The sequence below is a fragment of the Fistularia commersonii genome, chromosome 32 (genome assembly GCF_037954325.1).
Source record: "Fistularia commersonii isolate RoL2024-O1a breed Wild chromosome 32, RoL_Fcom_v1.0, whole genome shotgun sequence".
NCBI classification, from domain to species: domain Eukaryota; kingdom Metazoa; phylum Chordata; class Actinopteri; order Syngnathiformes; family Fistulariidae; genus Fistularia; species Fistularia commersonii.
The window spans coordinates 10,520,436-10,539,744 of record NC_141315.1 but is presented as its reverse complement, the minus strand read 5'-3'; the positions used below and the strand labels follow the sequence as shown (position 1 = coordinate 10,539,744).

The 19,309-nt window shown below is 47.2% G+C and overlaps 1 protein-coding gene across 3 annotated transcripts in view; it reads left to right on the top strand.

Annotated features, from left to right (window-relative positions):
- Positions 1 to 19,309, top strand: part of LOC147215473 (corticotropin-releasing hormone receptor 1-like) — a 64,650-nt gene that overhangs the window by 14,856 nt on the left and 30,485 nt on the right. For all 3 annotated transcript variants that reach the window (XM_086139679.1, XM_086139678.1, XM_086139677.1), the window contains one exon: positions 14,803 to 14,888. In XM_086139679.1, the coding sequence (XP_085995805.1) occupies positions 14,803 to 14,888 (86 nt within the window). The remainder of the gene's footprint in view (positions 1 to 14,802; positions 14,889 to 19,309) is intronic.

The following is a 19,309-nucleotide window of genomic DNA, read 5'->3' as shown; positions in this document are numbered from 1 at the left end:
TTGCTCTGCCACTCGGACTTGACTCGGACTCCTCTCAGTGATGGCTATTACCCCGACTCTCTTTCAGTAACTATGTCTTGGACTCGACTCAGGCCTAACTCGGACTCGACTTGTACTCTTTCCCTGTGACTCAGATGCTTCGTCGGCGCCTCGGACTCTACTCTTCCGCCATCGAGTCACGCCAGGAGTCTCTGCAGTTTTTTGAAAAATAAAAAAGCAGGGCTGCTGTTGTCCTGTTGCCGTCGGCAACTGGCTTCCAATCAGCGTCGCCTGAATGTCACATGTTTCCCGAGGGGAGGATGCCGAGGGCGGCTCCGGCGCAGAGAGCGATGAAGGTTAGCAAACCCGACAGATGGTGTGGTGCGCTCGGAGAACGTGGAGATGGTGTGCGGTGGACTCTCCGGCTTTCGGCCCGTCACGTCGCCTTTGGACCGCAGGGATTTAAACTTCCCCGCTCACCCTTTCACCCTAAAGAGTCTCTCGACCCCGTCACCTTCCGTTCTGCAGATACACTCTGGTACAGTAGTACCTTAGCTTACGAATTTAGTTTGTTCTTGGACTCCGTTCACCAACCGAATCAGTTTCATTTTAAACCCCCTTCCGTTTTCCAGTCCCCAAAACATCCTGCACTCTTTGGAAACTTCTTTTATGGATTTATTTTTAGGCTAAAATACAGAAATGAATTAAAGATAACCTTAATTATCACTGTGTTTCTGCTGTTCTCTTTGCCGGCACTTGTATTTCCTCGGCTAAATCAGCAAAAGGAAAGCCTTCTCGCAGACGAGATCCTTGTGAATGCTAACTCCAGCTAGCGTTCTTTCTTTTATCCAAGCTAACAATAACTTTTCTACTTCTCCTCAGACTTTTATGAATTTATCTCCCTTGCGGGAAATGCCCTCTCCGCATTGAACCTATCATGGATGAACCATAAGTAGTTAGCTAGCCATGTAGCTGCGCCAGGGGAGCAGTTAGCGCTTCAGTGTCTTGCTCAACAACTCTTAGAATCGGACCTGGAATGTTGGCTTCCAAGGACAAATGCTCTACCACCTGCATCACGACGCCCTCCAAAAACGTCTGATGCTCTACTGACGGAGTTGACTTGAGACCGAACATAGTCGCCCCTTTGGCCACAGCAGCCGTCTGGAACGCATCTTTGTTCCTCGGGATCCTCAGATGGTTGACTTACAACAAGATTCTCAAGTTCTTAAAAACAGCTATCACAAGCACTTTTAACCTTTTGGGGAGCCGTAATGAAGGCTAGCTTAGGGAAAGAAATGGGTCCAAGCAGGTTGGAATGGGTGGAGAAAAGTGTCAGGGGTACTATGTGATGGAAGACTATCAGCCAGAATAAAAGGAAAGGTGTACAAGACAGTGGTGAGACCAGCGATGATGTTTGGACTAGAAACTGTTCCAATGACCAAAAGACAGCAGGCAGAACTAGAGGTTGCAGAGATGAAGATGTTGAGGTTCTCTTTGGGAGTGACCAGGATGGAGAGGATCAGGAATGAGTCTATCAGAGGGATGGCACATGTTAGATGTTTTGGAGAGAAGGTCAGAGAAGCCAGACTGAGATGGTTGGGTCATGGACAGAGGAGGGATAGAGAATATATTGGTAGACAGATGCTGGAGTTGGAGCTGCCAGGCAAGAGGTCTGGAGGAAGACCAAAGAGAAGATTTATGGACGTAGTGAGAGAGGATATGAAGGTAGTTGGTGTGAGAGAGGAGGATCCAGAGAATAGGGTTAGATGGAGAAGGTGGATCCGCTGTGGCGACACCTGAAGGGAAAAGCTGAAGGGAGAAGAAGAATTTGTCACAGGGGTGCAGGACATGTATGACCGAGACAAAGTGATGACTGAGATGGTTTGGACATTAACAGATGGTGAAGATCTGGGAAGAAGCTTACAGAAAAAAGGACAAAAAGGTGTCAGAACATGAGAACACAACGATGAACGATGGAAACAACGCGGACTGATGCTACGCTACATTGGGACTGATGCTACACTACAACACGGAAAGCCAGTGAGTTTGTTTGTGTTCGTAAACCGAGGCCTAAAAATTGTGGGAGGCTTGTGGAAAGAAACCAGGAAGTGGGCGGCTCTTTCAAAATAAAAGCCATGATTTTACACTTTTTCACCATATTCCATCCTCTTCCTCCCATCCCTCCATCCCCCCTCAATTTGTGTCACTTCTTCTTCTCTGTAATACACACTTACTGCGCTGATGTAGAGTATCGCCATGGAAACGGCAGCGTGACAGGGTGATAGGGGGATAATTAGCCCATCGTGATTTTAATGACAATAAAAGGCGACTAATCCGGAGAGGATCGGGGAAGGAGTCCATCTGAGACGATTCGGAGGACGGATGATGGAGATCTGGAGGAGAAGGATGCTGAGGGCGGACAGGAAGTTGCAGACGGAGGCAGATGATTGGCTGACGAGAAGAAGAAGCAGGAAGTAGATGTAGCAACAGCCGGTTTGGTCACAAACTCACTTGTAATGTTGATGAAGATGTGAAGTAAACAAGAGGGAGATACCATCCGGGTGAAACCGCGGGGGGAGGTTCCGGCGCAGATGCTACGTTTACAAACAAACGGCGGCCCCAGCTGTGGTGGCTCCGCCCCCCCGAGCGAAGCTCCGCCTCCCACGGTAGACGCAGGGCTTTTTATGACGGGGCGAGATGAGAGGGAGAATAACTGTGTCACCGCTGAATTAATGCAGCAGGAAGTGAAAGGGGCTCGATAAACAGAAAATCAGCTAAAAATAGATCGGGAGGAGAGAAAAGAAGGGAGGAAGAAGATGATTCCTCTCATTCTACTTCAAATATTGACTTTTTTTAAGTAAAGTTGCTCAGCAAAGTACCTGTTTACCAAGACACTTTATAGTTTCACTGAGACACTTTATAGTTTATTTTATATCTAATTCTGCCTTTTCTTTTTATTATTTATTACTGTTATATTTTCTGTAACTCTGGCACAACAATTTCCTTCGGGATTAATAAAGTTGTTCTTATCTTATCTTATCTTAAAAAGAAAGTATCTCATTTTCAGTATTTATGAGGTACTGTCATGCTAATTGAAGTGTGTATGTGTGTGTGTGTGTGTGTGTGTGTGTGTGTGTGTGTGTCCAAATCCCTCAAGCACTGGTGGCTGACAGCCTTCGTCACCCTCCTCATCCTCTTCACCGTCCTCCACCTCCTCCATGTCATCTTCCTCACATCCATCTTCTCCCTCCTCCCCAGCCTTTCTCACCCTCTTCTCTCACTCGTCCTCCTCCTCTTCCCGTCATCCCTCGTTCCCTCTCTCCTCCTCTTCCTCCTCTCACCTTCCTCTCCTCCTCTTCCTCCTCTCACCTTCCTCTGGCTCTATGACTCAGCCGCCCTCCTCTTCTAACACCCCCCTCCATGTTTGATGCCAAGTTTGACTTTCCCTTAATGGTCCCCGAAGGCGTGCATGTGTGTGTGTGTGTGTGAAAATGACCTTCGGGAAATTATGATATATTTTCTTTCGGTTTGCTTTACAAATTGATCGATTGATTTGTTGGTGGGTGTTGTTATGGGAACCGTCTCCGGGGGGGGAAAGTGGGCCGACCCGCTGCTCAACCAGGCAGCACAAACCCTAAACGCCGTTTAGGAGAAGTGGTACATTGCTGGATTTCGTCGGAGTCGTCTCACCTCCGAAAGGTCAACGTTGTGTGTGTGTGAGTGTGTGTGTGTGTGTGTGTGTGTGTGTGAGAGTGTCCGCTTGCAGCAGATCGACACAGACAAGCCGAGCAGGCAGATTAAATTTTTTTACACCCCCCTTTCCACCAGGATCCATGAGTATGAGTGTGTGTGTGTGTGTGTGTGTGTGTGTGTGTGTGTGTGTGGGTGTGAAGGGTGCACATAAATATTTACATAAATAGGACGCAGTTTCGTTGCATTTTTAAAATTATTTGATGTTTAACCGGGAAGTTTGGTTTCCTTTTTTACCATCATAACACTAAAAAACATTATTACTACCATTATTATGAATAGAGTATTAATAATAACAACAATAACAATTATACAATATATATTAATATGTATATTATAATTTGTAATATTTTAACAATGAGTTTTTATACATTTTTATTAGAATGTTTTAAAATTACATTATGTGAAAACAGTGGTCACCAAACATTAATGTGACAAGCAACAACATGACAACCAATCAGAGGAAGGAAACATGAAACATGACAACCAATTAGAGGAAGGGAACATGAAACATGACAACCAATCAGAGGAAGGGAACATGTGACAAAACAGTAAATCCTAGGAAAGTAACATGTGACAAAACAGTAAATCCTAGGAAAGTAACATATGAGCCAACAACCAGTCATAGGAAAGGAAAATGTAAGGAGGCTTCGATCTCTGTTTGGGTTCAGGGGCTTTGTGACTATGTGTGTGTGTGTGTGTATTTGTGTGTGTGTGTGTGTGTGTGTGACGCTACTGTAAAAGCTAATGGAGCAGCTCAGGGGGCCATTGAGGAGCAGCAAAAGAAGAAGTACCGTATTTTCCCGACCATAAGGCGCACCACACTAAAAGGCGCAGTCTCAATTATGTGTGCCATTACTGTATTTAACACACACATAAGGCGCACCTGATTATAAGGCATGGGTTTTATATACAATCCACGGCCACACTTCCCCCTTTAACGTTCTCATGGTGTCCTTTACTACGTCCGCCTTTCAACAACAACACACACACAAGCATACAAGTCTGCAAATTTAAAAATAGAGCGGGAGCAAAACTGAGTTTGGTATTCACATTTTTTTCCCGGTAATTGTCATTAATCAAACCCATGGAAGTCCTCATCCTCTGTTTCTGATTTGAACAGCTGCGTTAAATCTCCATCAAATATGCCAGGTTCACTTTCTTCACTGTCAGAGTCACTTTCCTCAGAAATGATGCCGGCTTTTGCGAAAGCTGGAACAGCAGTGCCGGCAGACACGTTAGCGTGCGTATTGCGCACATGTTAGCGATGTGGCTGGGCTGGATGTGTTTGTCGGCCATGTTTTCAGGGTTGTAAAAACAACAATGTTCTGCATAACACACATACCTGTTCTTTTATATACACTCGACGCCCACACTTCCCCATTTAACGTTCACATTATGTTCTCTACTACGTCCGCCTTACAACAGCAACACACACAGGGCGCGCCGCACATTTGAAAGAAAATCGAAGACTTTTCCGTGCGCCTTATAGTCGTGAAAATACGGTAGAAGAAGAAGAAGATTCAGTCCTCTGCTGCTCCACTTTCACTCCCTGCAGTTTGCAAAGGAGGTGCGAGCAGATACTTTTTTGTTTTCCCTTCACACATTTGAAGAAGCCGCTCAGCTGATTGGTCGGAAGTGTGCGTGTTTGTGTGTGTGTGTGTGCTTTATTTCAGGTGCCGTGGGATTTTCTCGCCGTGTTTATTTGCGGCACTGACGTTGTTTGAAGGCTCAGGCTGTCCTCGCCGCCGCGTTCTCCAGGAAGTGACTCAGTCCCACTTCCTGTGTGGACATTCGGTTGCCGGATTAGCTAGCTGGTCCGCTCTGGCTCCTACCGCGAGACGAGAACACACACGTCCTTGTTTGTGCTATGACGTGTCGTTAGCTTAGCACAACTAATGTCAGTCTATGGTAACTGTTAGCTGCATTGTGAGTCCATTTTTATGTTGAGACTCGTCAGTTCATTATGTCATATCATGACATAAAAAATAACTACCTTCCCTCCATAGCGCCATGTTCCTGTTGGTTCAAGATGCCGATATCGTGCCGTAAAAACTAACGGGAACTACTTTTTACGACTACTTACAGTTTCACGCGATGCCTCGCTCATGATGACGGGAGCTAAACGGGACAGATTTGGATTTCTGGATCGTGAGCGGCGGCGCTAAGATGGCGGCGGCGATTGGGAACCGAACTTCTCGCTTCTTGTCCACGCCGGGGTTTAGTCCGGGTTCACGTTCGTCACCGGCTTTGCTTTTCCGGCTTCGGCGGCGGCAGACGGCGGCGGGATCTGTTGTAATCTCCGGCCCTCGGCGGCGGCTCGGACTAGGATTAGGCGGAAATCTCCGGCGGCGGAGGAGCTGGAGGGAGGACTTGGCGAGAGCTTCGGCCGAGGAGGCGCACCTCTGAGCTGCAGCTTTGCCGATGGAGCACACACACACACACACACACACACACACACACACACACACACACACACACACACACACACACTCTGTGACGAATTTCCTGTCAACATTTAGGCACCAAATCCTCCTGCGTCACGTTGGAAGGGGGATCTCCTCCCTCCTTCCCCCATCTGCTTTTTACTTCCGCTTCACGCCGTTTTGCTCGGGGTCGCTCATCCCTGCGGCAGCTGCGCCGCCGCCGCCGCCGCCATCCCTGCAGCTCCGCGTCCGGCGGCGTGCCGTAACTGTGCGTTTGAACCTTCTACACCAAACCTGGGCGTTTTATGGCCTGCGGGCCAAATCCGGCCCGTTTTGCTATTTCATCCGGTCCACCAAACTATTTTCTTTTAATTTTTTGAAAAGTATTTTCAATCCATATTGAATTTAGAAACCGCTTATTTTTTCTGTTTTTTTTTTTTTTTCTTTTTAACCCTCTTATCATGTTAAGGGTTAATTTGACCCATTTCACCCATTGACCCAATGGGTCAAATTGACCCTTAACATAATATGAGGGTTAATTTTGTATGGATGATTCCACACAAAATAAATTATGTGATCATTCATGATTTTAAAGTTGAAATAAAATGCCAAAAAAATGTAAATATTAAATTTGCAATTTTCAATTTTGTATGGATGATTCCACACAAAATAAATTATGTGATCACTCATGATTTTAAAGTTGAAACAAAATGCCCCAAAAAAATGTAAATATTTAATTTTCAATGTTCAATTTTGTATGGATGATTCCACACAAAATAAATTATGTGATCACTCATGATTTTAAAGTTGAAATAAAATGCCCAAAAAAAATGTAAATATTAAATTTGCAATTTTCTATTTTGTATGGATGATTCCACACGAAATAAATTATGTGATCACTCATGATTTTAAAGTTGAAATAAAATGCCAAAAAAAAATATAAATATTAAATTTGCAATTTTCACTTTTTTTCAATTCACCTCGGCCTGTGCATAGAAATTAAATATTAAATGTGGCCTGCCTGCCAAAATAATTCTTCTAACCCCTGTTAGAACCCTGAAGGCGGCCAATGACGGTCGCTGCTTCCTCCTCCAGCATCTGGATGACATCACTAATTGTCATCGCTAATTACTTTTCCTCGCGGCTCTGATTTTTTTTTTTTTTCCAGTTTTGATAACAGCTTGGTATTTCACCCCCCCTCCCTCGCTCCCGCCGCCGCCGCCGCCGCCGCCGTGCCTGTAGCATGTAATTAGCCCTCCCGTCGAGACCCCGGTAAGGGGGCGGAGCTTCTGAGCGCCAGCCAGGGGGAAATAATAAAAAGGGGCGGAGCCTATCCCCGGGCGAGGGGAGGATTTAGCACCTGGTGCCGAGCTGTTTTTAGCCAACCGTTCTGCAGAGATGACATCTGATGGATCTTGCGTTGGAGCCGAACATCTCGCCACCTCCTCCTCTTCTTCGTCCTCCTCCTCTTCCTCAGGCTATGAAATCCGCTGTCAGCTCTCGATGATGCTCCAGAGACCAACCTGTCTCTTGCTAATACACCTCCTGGCAAATCACCAGCTTGGCAGCGATAACTCCCCCCCCCCCTCCACACACACACACACACACACACACATACACACATCCACCGCCCCCGCCGCCGTTTGGAGTTATTTTTGGGGGCCCAGAGCTGGCGGCCCCTGCAGATGCCCTGTTTTATGATGCTGTCGGAGGTTGATTCGGGGATGCTAATAAAGCAGAGGAGGCGTGTGACAGGTAGTGTGTGTGTGTGTGTGTGTGTGTGTGTGTGTGTGAGCCCAGCTTGTGAGATTTTTTGTTAGCTTATCCTTGCTAAAATCCGACGGCTGTAAGGTCGCTTACTCTCCGCTTCCCGATTGGCCGCCTGCCGTTGAACCACCCTCCTATATTATCTACTTCCGAAAACACTCCCGTCCAGTAGGTGGCGCTATTTCCACTTCCGAAACAGGAAGTGATGCGAGCGGATGAGGGAATAAACGGACTGCTAGGGACACAGGTGGAAGCTAACGTCCTAGCGTAACATATGTTTCTAAGTGAGGCACCGGAGGCTGTACATATATGTGTGTGTGTGTGTGTGGGTGTGTGTGTGTGTGTGTGTGTGTGTGTGTGTGAAAAGACACAGCTCTGTATTGCAACCAATTAGCAGCCGGGATGCGACGGGTCAGTGAGGCTCTGTGGCGAGAAAACATGAAAACGCAACAACGACAACACCCACTAATTACAACCGCTGGGGAAACAGAGGTTGCCATGACAACGTTGATAAAAAGTAGCTCACGCAGGGCCTGGAATGCACCTCAGGTGGAAAATTCATTTATTTACTCTCAGCATCTCTTGTTTACTGTTTTTCTATTATAAAATCCGTCCGCCCCCCCCAAGATGGCCGCCATCCGTCCACCCGCATTTTGTCTACAGAAGAAGGAGGTCCAGTTGTTTGTTGGAGCTTCGGGTATTCCTGATAGGACATGGCCCTCCTTGTAGGTCCAGTTGCCCCTTGTAGATCCGGGCACTCCTTGTAGGTCCAGGTGGTCCTTTTAGGTTCAGGAGTTCCTTTGAGGTCCAATTGTTCATTGGAGCTTCAGGTGTTCCTAATAGGACATGGCCCTCCTTGTTGGTCCAGGTGCTCCTGGTAGGTCCAGGTGCTCCTTATCCAGTCCAGGCATTCCTTATAGGTCTAGGTGCTCCTTGGAGGTCCAGTTTTTTGTTAGAGCTTCAGGTGTTCCTGATAGGACATGGCCCTCCTGATTGGTCCAGTTGCTCCTTGTAGGTCCAGTTTCCCCTTGTAGATCCAGGCACTCTTGGTAGGTCCAGTTGCCCCTTGTAGGTCCGGGAACTCCTTGTAGGTCCAGGTGGTCCTTTTAGGTTCAGGAGTTCCTTTGAGGTCCAGTTGTTCATTGGAGCTTCAGGTGTTCCTGATAGGAAATGGCCCTCCTTATAAGTCCTCTTGCTCCTTGTAGGTCCAGTTGCTCCTTGTAGGTCCAGTTGTCCATTGGACCTTCAGGTGTTCCTGATTGGACGTTCACCTCCTTGTTGGGTCAGGTGCTCCTTGTCGATCCAGTTGCTCCTTGTAGATTCAGGTGCTCCTTGTAGATCCAGGTGATCCTTGTAGGCCCGGGTAGTCCTTGTAGGTTTAGGAGCTCCTTGGAAAACCAGTTGTTCATTGGACCTTCAGGTGTTCCTCATAGGACATGGCCCTCCTTGTTAGTTCAGGTGCTCCTTGGAGGTCCAGTTGCTCCTCCACGCTTCTTCTTCCCAGCTCGGGCGTGGAGCCGACCCGTCAGGAGTGAAGACGAATCCTCCGTTTTCTCGCCAGCACTAACAATCCTCCGGCATTCTTCTTCTCCCTCTGGAGGTAGATGTTTCCTGAGAAGGTGTTTGTGGGGGAGGGGCGGAGCAATAACCAGACGCTTCCACGTATCTGTTACAAAAATACAATTTTTTATGATCTTTTTTTGAGCCTTTTCATAAACCAGGCGTCCATCGGAGCCTTTAGCGTTTGGCGCTAAGCTGGCTAAACGCCGTGGCGCCCACATGGATGTGTCAACCGCCGCTAATGAGCCTAGCTGAACACTTAGCATTCGCTAAAGGCCCCGCCACGCGTCCGCCCCGAGGAAGGAGGAAGATGGATCCTCCTCGCTACCGTGACGACCGACAAATAACACATTCTCCATCAAAGAGAGCTTTGTTTGATCTGCTCGCTTTGAACATCAGGATCAAACACAACGGCTTCGATGGAAGAATTAACTCCTCCCGCTGCGACAGCTACTATCATTGTCGCTAATATCATTATTAGCCCCATTAATTCTAATGTGAGGATATTTAGCTGGATGTGCTAGACGTGGTCGCGCCCCCTGGTGGCCACGCCCGGTACTGCAGCGGACGCTGGTGCATTCAAACCTCCTGGAACCCACAGGAGAACCACTCATTCGTGTCTCTGGTCTAGCGGTTAGCGCTTCTGCTCCACAGCCAGAAGGTTGGACTTCCAACCTCCGGCGCCCCCTACAGGCTGTTTGAAGCGTCCCGTTTAGGAGCCTTCACTTTAGCGGCGAACGGTGATTCTACTGGGTGAAGGCCAGCACTCTGATTTAAATCCCTGCTAATTAGCGGTGAGCGGCGGGGGGGGTTGTTTGGGGGAAGCAAGGCGCCGCGGGGGAAGCTGTCCCATCGCGTCCCGTCATTGAAGAACCGGGGAGGAGGTGGCGACGAGCAGAAGATTCACAAAACAACAGGGGTTTCACGGAAACCTCACGGTGCATCGCTAACTTTGTGATGCTAGCAAGCGAGTTAGATTTTCAAGCTGCTTCCTTCCCTTTGGAGTTTTTCGGCTACTTCTTTCACAGTTGCTAGCTTCCGCCGCTAATCGCCTGTTGATTTTGGTGTCGTTCGCGGCATCTCTCCCGCTAGTCCTCTTCTTCCAGAACTTTCTCTGTGATTGACGTCATCCCGTCCTTCCGGAGGCTCTGGTGATTCTTTCTCCAGCGATTTGAGCGTCGTGCGACCCCTCCGAGGTCGGCGGGTTGTTGCACGCGGGGTTCGGGGGGGAAGCAGAACGGGGTGAGGTAATGCTAATCGGGGGTGACAGCCCCCCCGACACGGTCTACATGCTATTTTTACCCACTTCGTTGCACATTAGCGCCCTGAGGCAACAAACCCGCCCCCTAGCATCTCGCGTCCACTGTCGCGTGGAAAGAAGAAGGAGGCCGGAGATTGGCGTCCTGCAGCAGGTTCTTTGACTTGGAGGTCACAAAAAAGTTGGAGCTGCCACTGCGACAAACGGGGAAGAAAGAAAAGTATTTCCGGAGCCGAAGGACCGTCCAAGTCGAGGAAGATCATTCATTCTTCCGATCGATAGGTTCGTAGAAGCTGTCAGTGGGGTGATTGGTTGGATGTGTGATTGACAGGTGGACCGTCCAGGTTAAACCCCGATGTCAGCCGCGACCGGTTCCAACCCGGACGCCTCGACCCCGTCAACGGGATAAAGTCTCCCCTGTCAGTGTCACTTCTGTTTACCAAACTCGACGGGCCGTTCCGGGCGACCGCTCGCCTGTCGTCCGTCCGCCGCTCCGTCCTTCCGGCTGCTTCTGCCAAAAACAAAACAAAAACCAAGCGTTTCTTGGATGGGTAGCTCCGCCCTGTTAGCGCTAGCGCAGCACCAGAACTAACCCCATTTCCCCGCTTCCTTTTATTGAATTAACGTTGAGATTCAGTCTCACCTGCTTCGGAGACATCAAAAGAACCCACACATCCTCCGCCGCCACTTTTTAAATCGCCTCGTTCCACGGCGTCTCAATTCCGCAGTGGCCCATTTCGGAGAATCCCCCCCCCCCCCCCCCCCCTCCGTCAGACGGCGAAACGCTAAACGCAGAGTGACAAATGTGAAATTCTCCGCCGATTATTTCAGCCGCGTCCTGTTCGGCGTGCCGGCGCGGGAAGGAGGAGGTGGAAATGTAATTTCACTCATCATTTGTCACGGGGCGTACCGCCTGCCCCCCCGCCGGGCGCCTCATATCACCCGTCAATATGTTGGCGTGATTTATTTCCTGATGGAAAATAAACACCGGGTGTTATTTACCCAGGAAGGAGACGGAATTAGCGCAGATCTCTGGCGAGATGGTCGGACCCGAGCGTCTCCGTGACCGGGTGGCTAGATAACGAACGCTTATAAGTTTTTGGTTAAAATGAGATGGTTAGCGAGAAATTAGCGCTAAAAGTACCGGGGACGGGAAGATGGCGTCCTGAACGCCCACGTGTGAAAACTAGCGCTCTTAATGGTGTCGCCCGCCATTAGCCTCAAACGCCCGGAAAGGTCGCGGTGGCGCCCAGAAGCCCTCGTTTGGGGTCATTCCGGGGGGAGATCGGGTTCGGTCGAGGCAACGACTCTTCTACTCTACTCTGAATTAAACCTGACTCTGAGCTGAAATTAACCTGACCCTAGCCTGACTTTACTCTAATCTTGACCCGATCTTAGTCTTACTTTAACTGGATCTTAGTCTGACATGAACCGGACTCTACCCTGATTTAAACCTGACTCTCACCTGATATTAACATGACTCAAAACTGACTTTAATCTGATCTTAACCTGACTTTTACATGCCCTTAACCTAGTATTTACCTGACCATAGCCTGACTGAAACCTGACTCTTAACTTGTACTAACCTGAGCCTTTCCTAACCTCAACTGCACCTGATCTTAACCTGATATTAACCTGACCCTAGCCTCACATGAGCAGGAGCCTACTCTGAATTAAACCTGACTCTGAGCTGAAATTAACCTGACCCTAGCCTGACTTTAATCGAATCTTGACCCGATCTTAGCCTTACTTTAACCAGATCTTAACCTGACATGAACCCGATCCTACCCTGATTTAAACCTGACTCTCACCTGATATCAACATGACCCAAAACTGACTTTAACCTGATCTTAACCTGACTTTCACATGACCTTGAGCTAACATTAACCTGACCTAATATGACCCTATCCTGACTTGAACATGTTCTTAACCTAATCTGAACCTGGCATTGTCCTGTACCTGGCTATACATTACTTCACCCCGACTAAAACCTGACTTACCTGAAATAAACCTGACCCTAGCCTGACATAAAGATGACCCTAGCTTGACTTAAATCAAACTAGCGGCTGCGTTCTCAATGGTGTCGCCCTCCATCAGCTTCAAACGCCCGGAAAGGTCGCGGCAGCACCCCGAAGCCTTCGATCAGGACATGGGGTTTGAGATGGACCCGAGTGGGCGAGCACAGATTTAGCTTCAGTTTCATCCTTTAATTCACCTGATTCATGATTTTGGCGAATACAGTTAAAGAGCTGCAATCCCAGAAAGGAGTGGATTTAAAAAAAACCTCACTAAACGCCAACAACCCGCTCTGTTCTTTACATTTATTGCGGCTGGAAACACGTTAGCTGGTGGCTAACAGAAAACACCACTAATCGGAAACATGCTATTGTTTAGGATTGTGGGAAATGTAGTTTTTGTTGTTACACATTTGGCCATGGTTGTTTACTTCCTGCTTTGCGCGCTTCCTGTGTGCTACTTCCTGTCCTGTTATATCCCTGCATTCTTGCTTATCGATATCGAACTTAGCTTCCAATGTTGGGAACAAAAGTGAATACCTTTATTTACCGAGCAGCCGAGTTGTCGGGCAGCCTTTTTTTTTTTTTTTGATTTGCTTTGTTTACATTTGTGTAATCTGTGTATAAATACACGGAGATACTGGGCAAAGATGTGTTTTGTATACATCCCTTATCTACATCTCACACACAAGACATCCATTTATCAAACGGTTTTGGTCAGACAGTGAACGCAACACGTATTTTCTAATCCAAATCTAGATTTGGATTTCTGCTGCTCCTTTTTTTCTTTGCGACTCTGAGCCTTCCAATCTTCCTCCAGGTGTGAAAATAAAACCCTCCGCCTGATTTGTCGTTCCAGAGCCGGCAGTAATTCAGCCTGGGGAGCTGGGGGAGGGGATTCTCTCCCATAACGCTTTAAAATAGATCAATGGGCCGGATGAATGTCCTCGATCCTGCCGTTTGAGCCGTCGCTGTGCTTTCAGAGCCACGGGTCGGATTCCCGTCCGCCAGGAAACAGCTCAGAGGTGTAAATGTACGACCAGACAGCAAAAGCCATGTTTACGCCGACACACACCCCTGGACGTATGCCTGTCAATGATCCACCACACCTGACGAGTTTAAAACAAGCAGAACCTGACTTTAACCTGGCCAGAGCCTGACATGACCCTCTAAGTTGAAATTAACCTGACCCAAAACTGACTTTAACCTGATCTTAACCTGACTTTCACATGCCCTTAACCTAACAGTAACCTGACCCTAACCTGACCATAGCCTGACGCAAACCTGCCTCTCAACTTACACTAACCTGACCCTATCCTGACTTTAACTTGATCTTAACCTGACATTAACCTGTCCCCAGCCTCGCATGAGCACGACCCTACCCTGAATTGAACCTGACTCTTAGCTGAACAACCCGGACTCTGAACTGACTTCAATGTAATCTGGATCCAATCTTAACCTTACTTTAACCGGATCTTAACCTGACATTTACCTGGGATGAGCATGACCCTACTCGGATTTAAACTGACTCTTAAGTTACAGTTACTTGACCCTATCCTGACTTTAACCTGATCTTAACCCGACATTAACCTGTACCTTGTCTCACATGAGCATGACACCACCTTGAATTAAACCTGACTCTTACCTGATATTAACCTGACCCTGAACTGACTTTAACCCGGTCTTAACCTGACTTTAACATGCCCTTAACCCAACATTAACCTGACCATAGCCTGACGTGAGCATGACCCTAGCTTGGCTTAAACTTGACCCAAACCTGACATGAACCCGACATTATCCTGACTCGGCCATCACCCGAACCTGACACCCCAGCCCCACATTATGATTCTAACCTGACTCAGACACATCTCAAACCTGCTCCAAGCCTGACTTGAACCTAACCTGACCTGAACATGACCATATCTTGACTCTTATCTGACTCCATCTTGAGTTTTTTTCTCTAATAACACGTCTCTGTGAAGCTCCCAGCTCCTTCCGCTGAATGTATCTGATGGCCGACCTTCTAACCGGAACCTCTTTTCTGTAGATAACGTCTACAGAAAATGCCAGGCCAACGGCACCTGGGCGCTGAAGGGGAACTACTCCATGTGCAAGGCCATCCTCCACGAGGAGGTGAGTACATGCTCTCTCATCAGAGAACTCCACGCAGACCTTCATTAGAGGGTTCCTATCCATGGATCTTCATTAGAGGGTACCTGGAAGTGGACTGTCATCAGAGGGTACTCCAACATGTACTCTCACCAGAGTGCATCTCTACATGCACTCTCATCAAGGGTTCCTCCTGCTGATCTTCTGGGGTTCAGGTGGTCTCCTACTGATGTTCTGCTGGTTCCCCGCTGATGTTCTTGTAGATTCCTGCAGAAATTCAGGTCGTTCTCCGTAGATGTTCAGGTTGTTTCCTGCTGATGTTCTGTTTTTTTTTTTTTTTGCTGACATTCTAGTTGTTTCTTGCTGATGTTCTGGTTGTTTCCTGCTGATGCTCTGGTAGTTTGATGAAGATGTTCTAGTAATTTGATGAAGATGCTATGGTAGTTTGATGAAGATGTTCTGGTAGTTTTACGAATATGTTGTGGTTGTTTCCTGCTGATGTTCTTGTAGATTCCTGCTGAAATTCAGGTAGTTCTCCACAGATGTTCTGGTAGTTTCATGCAGATGTTCACGTTGTTTCTTGCTGATATTCTGGTAGTTTGATGAAGATGTTCTGGTAGTTATATAAAGATGTTCTGGTTGTTTCCTGCTGATGCTCTGGTAGTTTCATGAAGATTTTCTGTTTTTTTCCTGCCAACATTCTAGTTGTTTCATGCAGATGTTCTGGTTTTTTCCTGCCAATGTCCTGGTAGTTTCATGCAGATGTTCTGGCTTTTTCCTGCTGACATTCTATTTTTTTCCTGCTGATGCTCTGGTAGTTTCATGCCGCTGTTCAGGTTGTCCCCTGCAGATGTTCTGATTTTCTCCGCTTGATGTTCCGCTAGTTTCCCGCTGATGTTCAGGTAATTCCTCGTCGAGAACATTAGAGTGAAACCGGCGAATATAAATACTATGAAAGGTTTGCAGGAAAGCGCTGAAGGGCAACGCTGGAAGGAACGTGCTTCAAAAAGCTCAGTGATTGTTTTGAATTTGCATCATCACACAGACACCGGCAGCCGTGACAACCCCCCCACACACACACACACGTACACAAACACATACACACACACACACACACACACTGTAAACAAGGAGGGAATTGACCCGCAGCCATTTCTCTGTGTTTAATTTGTAACTAGAATCCCTAAAAAGAAAAATCACAACACATTTTTCCACAGTGCGGTTGGGGGTGATGGTGTGGAGTGTGTGTCTGTGTGTGTGTGTGTGTGCGTCAGCGAACCAACTCTTCACCTATTAGAGGTGTGTGTCTGTCAGCCCGACGCCGCTTATCGTCCACGTCGCAAAGGCCACCCCCTACAAACCGGCACCGCTGCCGTTGCCTAGCAACTCCAACAGCTGGCTGTAGAAATGGATTCCAAAACCAAGGGTTCCACATCCGACACACAAACTTGCATTGTGTTGTGTTGTTTGGTGTTGTGTTGTATTGTGTATCATTGTTTGGGGTTGCGTTGCATTGCATTATGTTGCATTGCGTTGTTTGGTGTTGTTTGTCTTGTGTTGCATTGTTGGTATTGTGTTGTGTTGCGTTGCATTGCGTTGTTTGGTGGTGTGTTGTGTTTCGTTGTGTTTGTCTTGTTACATTGTGTCCATGCTGTTATGTTTTCCCTATGTTGTGTAATGTTGTGTTAAGTTGTGTCAGTGTGATGTTACTTTGTTTCTATGTTGTGTCTGCTGTGTTACATTGCATCAATGTTGTGTTATATTTTGTTTGTATGTTGTGTTACATTGTTTTTATGTTGTGTTAAGTTGTGTCCATGTTGTAACGTTGTGTCTGTGTTGTGTCACATTGTGTTACATTGTCTCTGTGTTTCGTTACTTTGTTTCTATGTTGTCACTTTGTATCTATTTTGTGTTATGTTGTGTATGTTGTGTCCATGTTGTAACGTTGTGTCTGTGTTGTGTAACATTGTTTCTATGTTGTCAGTTTGTATCTATTTTGTGTTATGTTGCGTGTGTTATGTTACGTTGTGTCAATGTTTTGTTACATATTACTTTGTTTTGTCGCATTGTGTTTATGTTGTGTTTATATTGTGTTGTTTTATGTCTATGTTGTGTTACATAATGTTGCGTGTTCTGTTGTGTGTTTGTTATGTTAAATTGTTGTGTCACGTTGTGTTGTGTTAATGAATATGTTGTGGAGCGGGGTTGTGTTGTGCTCACCTGTGTGCATTTTGTGTGTCCTTGTTGTCGACCTGCGTCCTCAGGCGGGTCATTGTGTAATTGGAGCGGTGTGGCGTCGCCATGACAGCGCAATCTAAATGCAAAGGGCCGCCGTCGCTTCGCATCAGCGTGACAGGAAGCCCCGCCTCCAACTGTCGGCTGCTTCCTCATTGGTGGTCTGAGCGTTTGGCACACCAATCACAGTCCTCCTGAGTCTGAAAGGGGCGGGGCTTAGGTTTGTGACATCACAAATGAGGAACCGGGAGGGTCAAAGGTCACAGACCAAATTCACCGCAGCTACTCATCATAACGTGTGTGTCTGCAGGTGTGTGTGTGTGTGTGTTTGTGTGTGTGTGTGTGTGTGTGTCAGATCACTTGCACTGGAAACAAACACACACACACTTAAAAACTATGTCACAAGAGTCAGTCCAGATTCCAGTGATGTAAATTCACTCTGCCCTTACAGCCAATCACAGCTGTTAGTGGGTGAGGGGCGGAGCTTAACTCGGACGGGTCACCTGTCAATCACGGCAGCCAATTCTCATTCACACCTAAAGATTATTTAGATCCTCAGTGAACCTGCCGAATGTTTAAGGTCAGTGGGTAGAAGATGGAGAACCTGGAAGGAACCCAGGCATGAGAACATGGAGAGAATCCTGCAGGAGAACATGAAGAACCCAACAGAAACAATGGGTACGTTCTCAGACGTGCTCCTGTGATTATCAACCATTCAGCAGCCGGACGTCACCCATGATAGAGGAGGACGAGCGTCTTCTCCATCATCCCCCAGGAACTCATTCATCTCGACTTGACGCGTGGATAATGTGAGAGCCGGCCGCCGATCGATGGCGGCGGGAGACGGACGGCGAGCGTACCGCCCTCGCTCTTCTCCTCCCTCGCTCTCTCCACCTTCTCCCTTCCCATGGATCCTGGCGTGATGGATCTGGAGGAGGTTCTTGATGTCCGCTGGTCATCAAGAGGATTATGAGGGAACCGGAACCTGCTAGAACGTTTGCTTCCTCGTCGCGGAGAACCCGGAGAAGAAGCTCCCATGGTCCAAACACATGCAGGAGGTTCAGCGGAGACCCTGCAGGGTCCAGACGCCTGGATGAACGAGTGAATGGTTGTTTGCATCCATATAACATCTAGGTGAATGAATGAATGAATAGCTGTGTTTCTACATGACGTGAGGAAGAAGGTGAACGATTGCAAATCGGTGTGATGTGTGGATGAATGAGTGAATGTTGTCTGTTTCTATATGACGTATAGATGAGAGGATGAATGGTTTTATGCTTCTGTATGATGTGATTGTTTATTTTTGTCTCAATATGACACATGAATGAGGGTGAAAGGTCATTCGCCTTTATATGACATGTGGATGAATGAGTGAATGGTTGTTTGCGTCCATGTAACATCTAGATGCATGAGTGAATAGTTTTCTGCTTCTATATGATCGGCAGATGAACAAGTGAATGTTTATTTTTGTCTTTGTAGGACGTGTGGATTAGAGGGTGAATGGTTGCCCGGGGCAACCGGTCCAGGGTGGGCCAGGCTTCAAAATAACGTCTGAACTTTTAGTGTTTCTATTTCTGGATGAGGCAAGGAGAGAAACCAGAGGATTATTCGTTTTATGAATGAACGGGTGTGTGTGTGTGTGAGAGTGTGTGTGTGTGTGTGTGTGTGTGTGTGTGTGTGTGTGTGTGTGAGAGTGTGTGGGCGGGCTGGCGATGGGGTTGGGGGGGTAGAGGGATTAAACTTGCTCACATTTAATCTAAGCGTCGACACCAGCAGGTTACATAAATTCACTTACAACACAGATTAGCGCCGCCTGTGTTGAGCGAAGCTCAGCGATGTGTGTGTCACAGACGTTTGTGTGTGTGTGTGTGTGTGTGTGTGTGTGTGTGTGTGCGCGCACAAGTCAAAACCACAGGGGGAGCTTTTGATAACCAAAAAAGGAAGACACAAGAGTCTGTTGAAAATGGATTTGTGAATCAAAAAGGGGCAATTAAGTAATTAATTTCTTAATTATCTGCCAGTTTTTTTGTCTTCAGGAGTACATACAGACACTGTACAAAAGGATATGTTAAATCACTTTTATAAGAGTGAGGAGAATAAAATAATTAGAATAATAAAAAAAGTCTTCTCTACCTTCAGGCTGTTCCCCTCAGCCAATCACCTGCTGCCGTCTAACCTTCAGCCAATCAACTGCTGCCGTCTAACCTTCA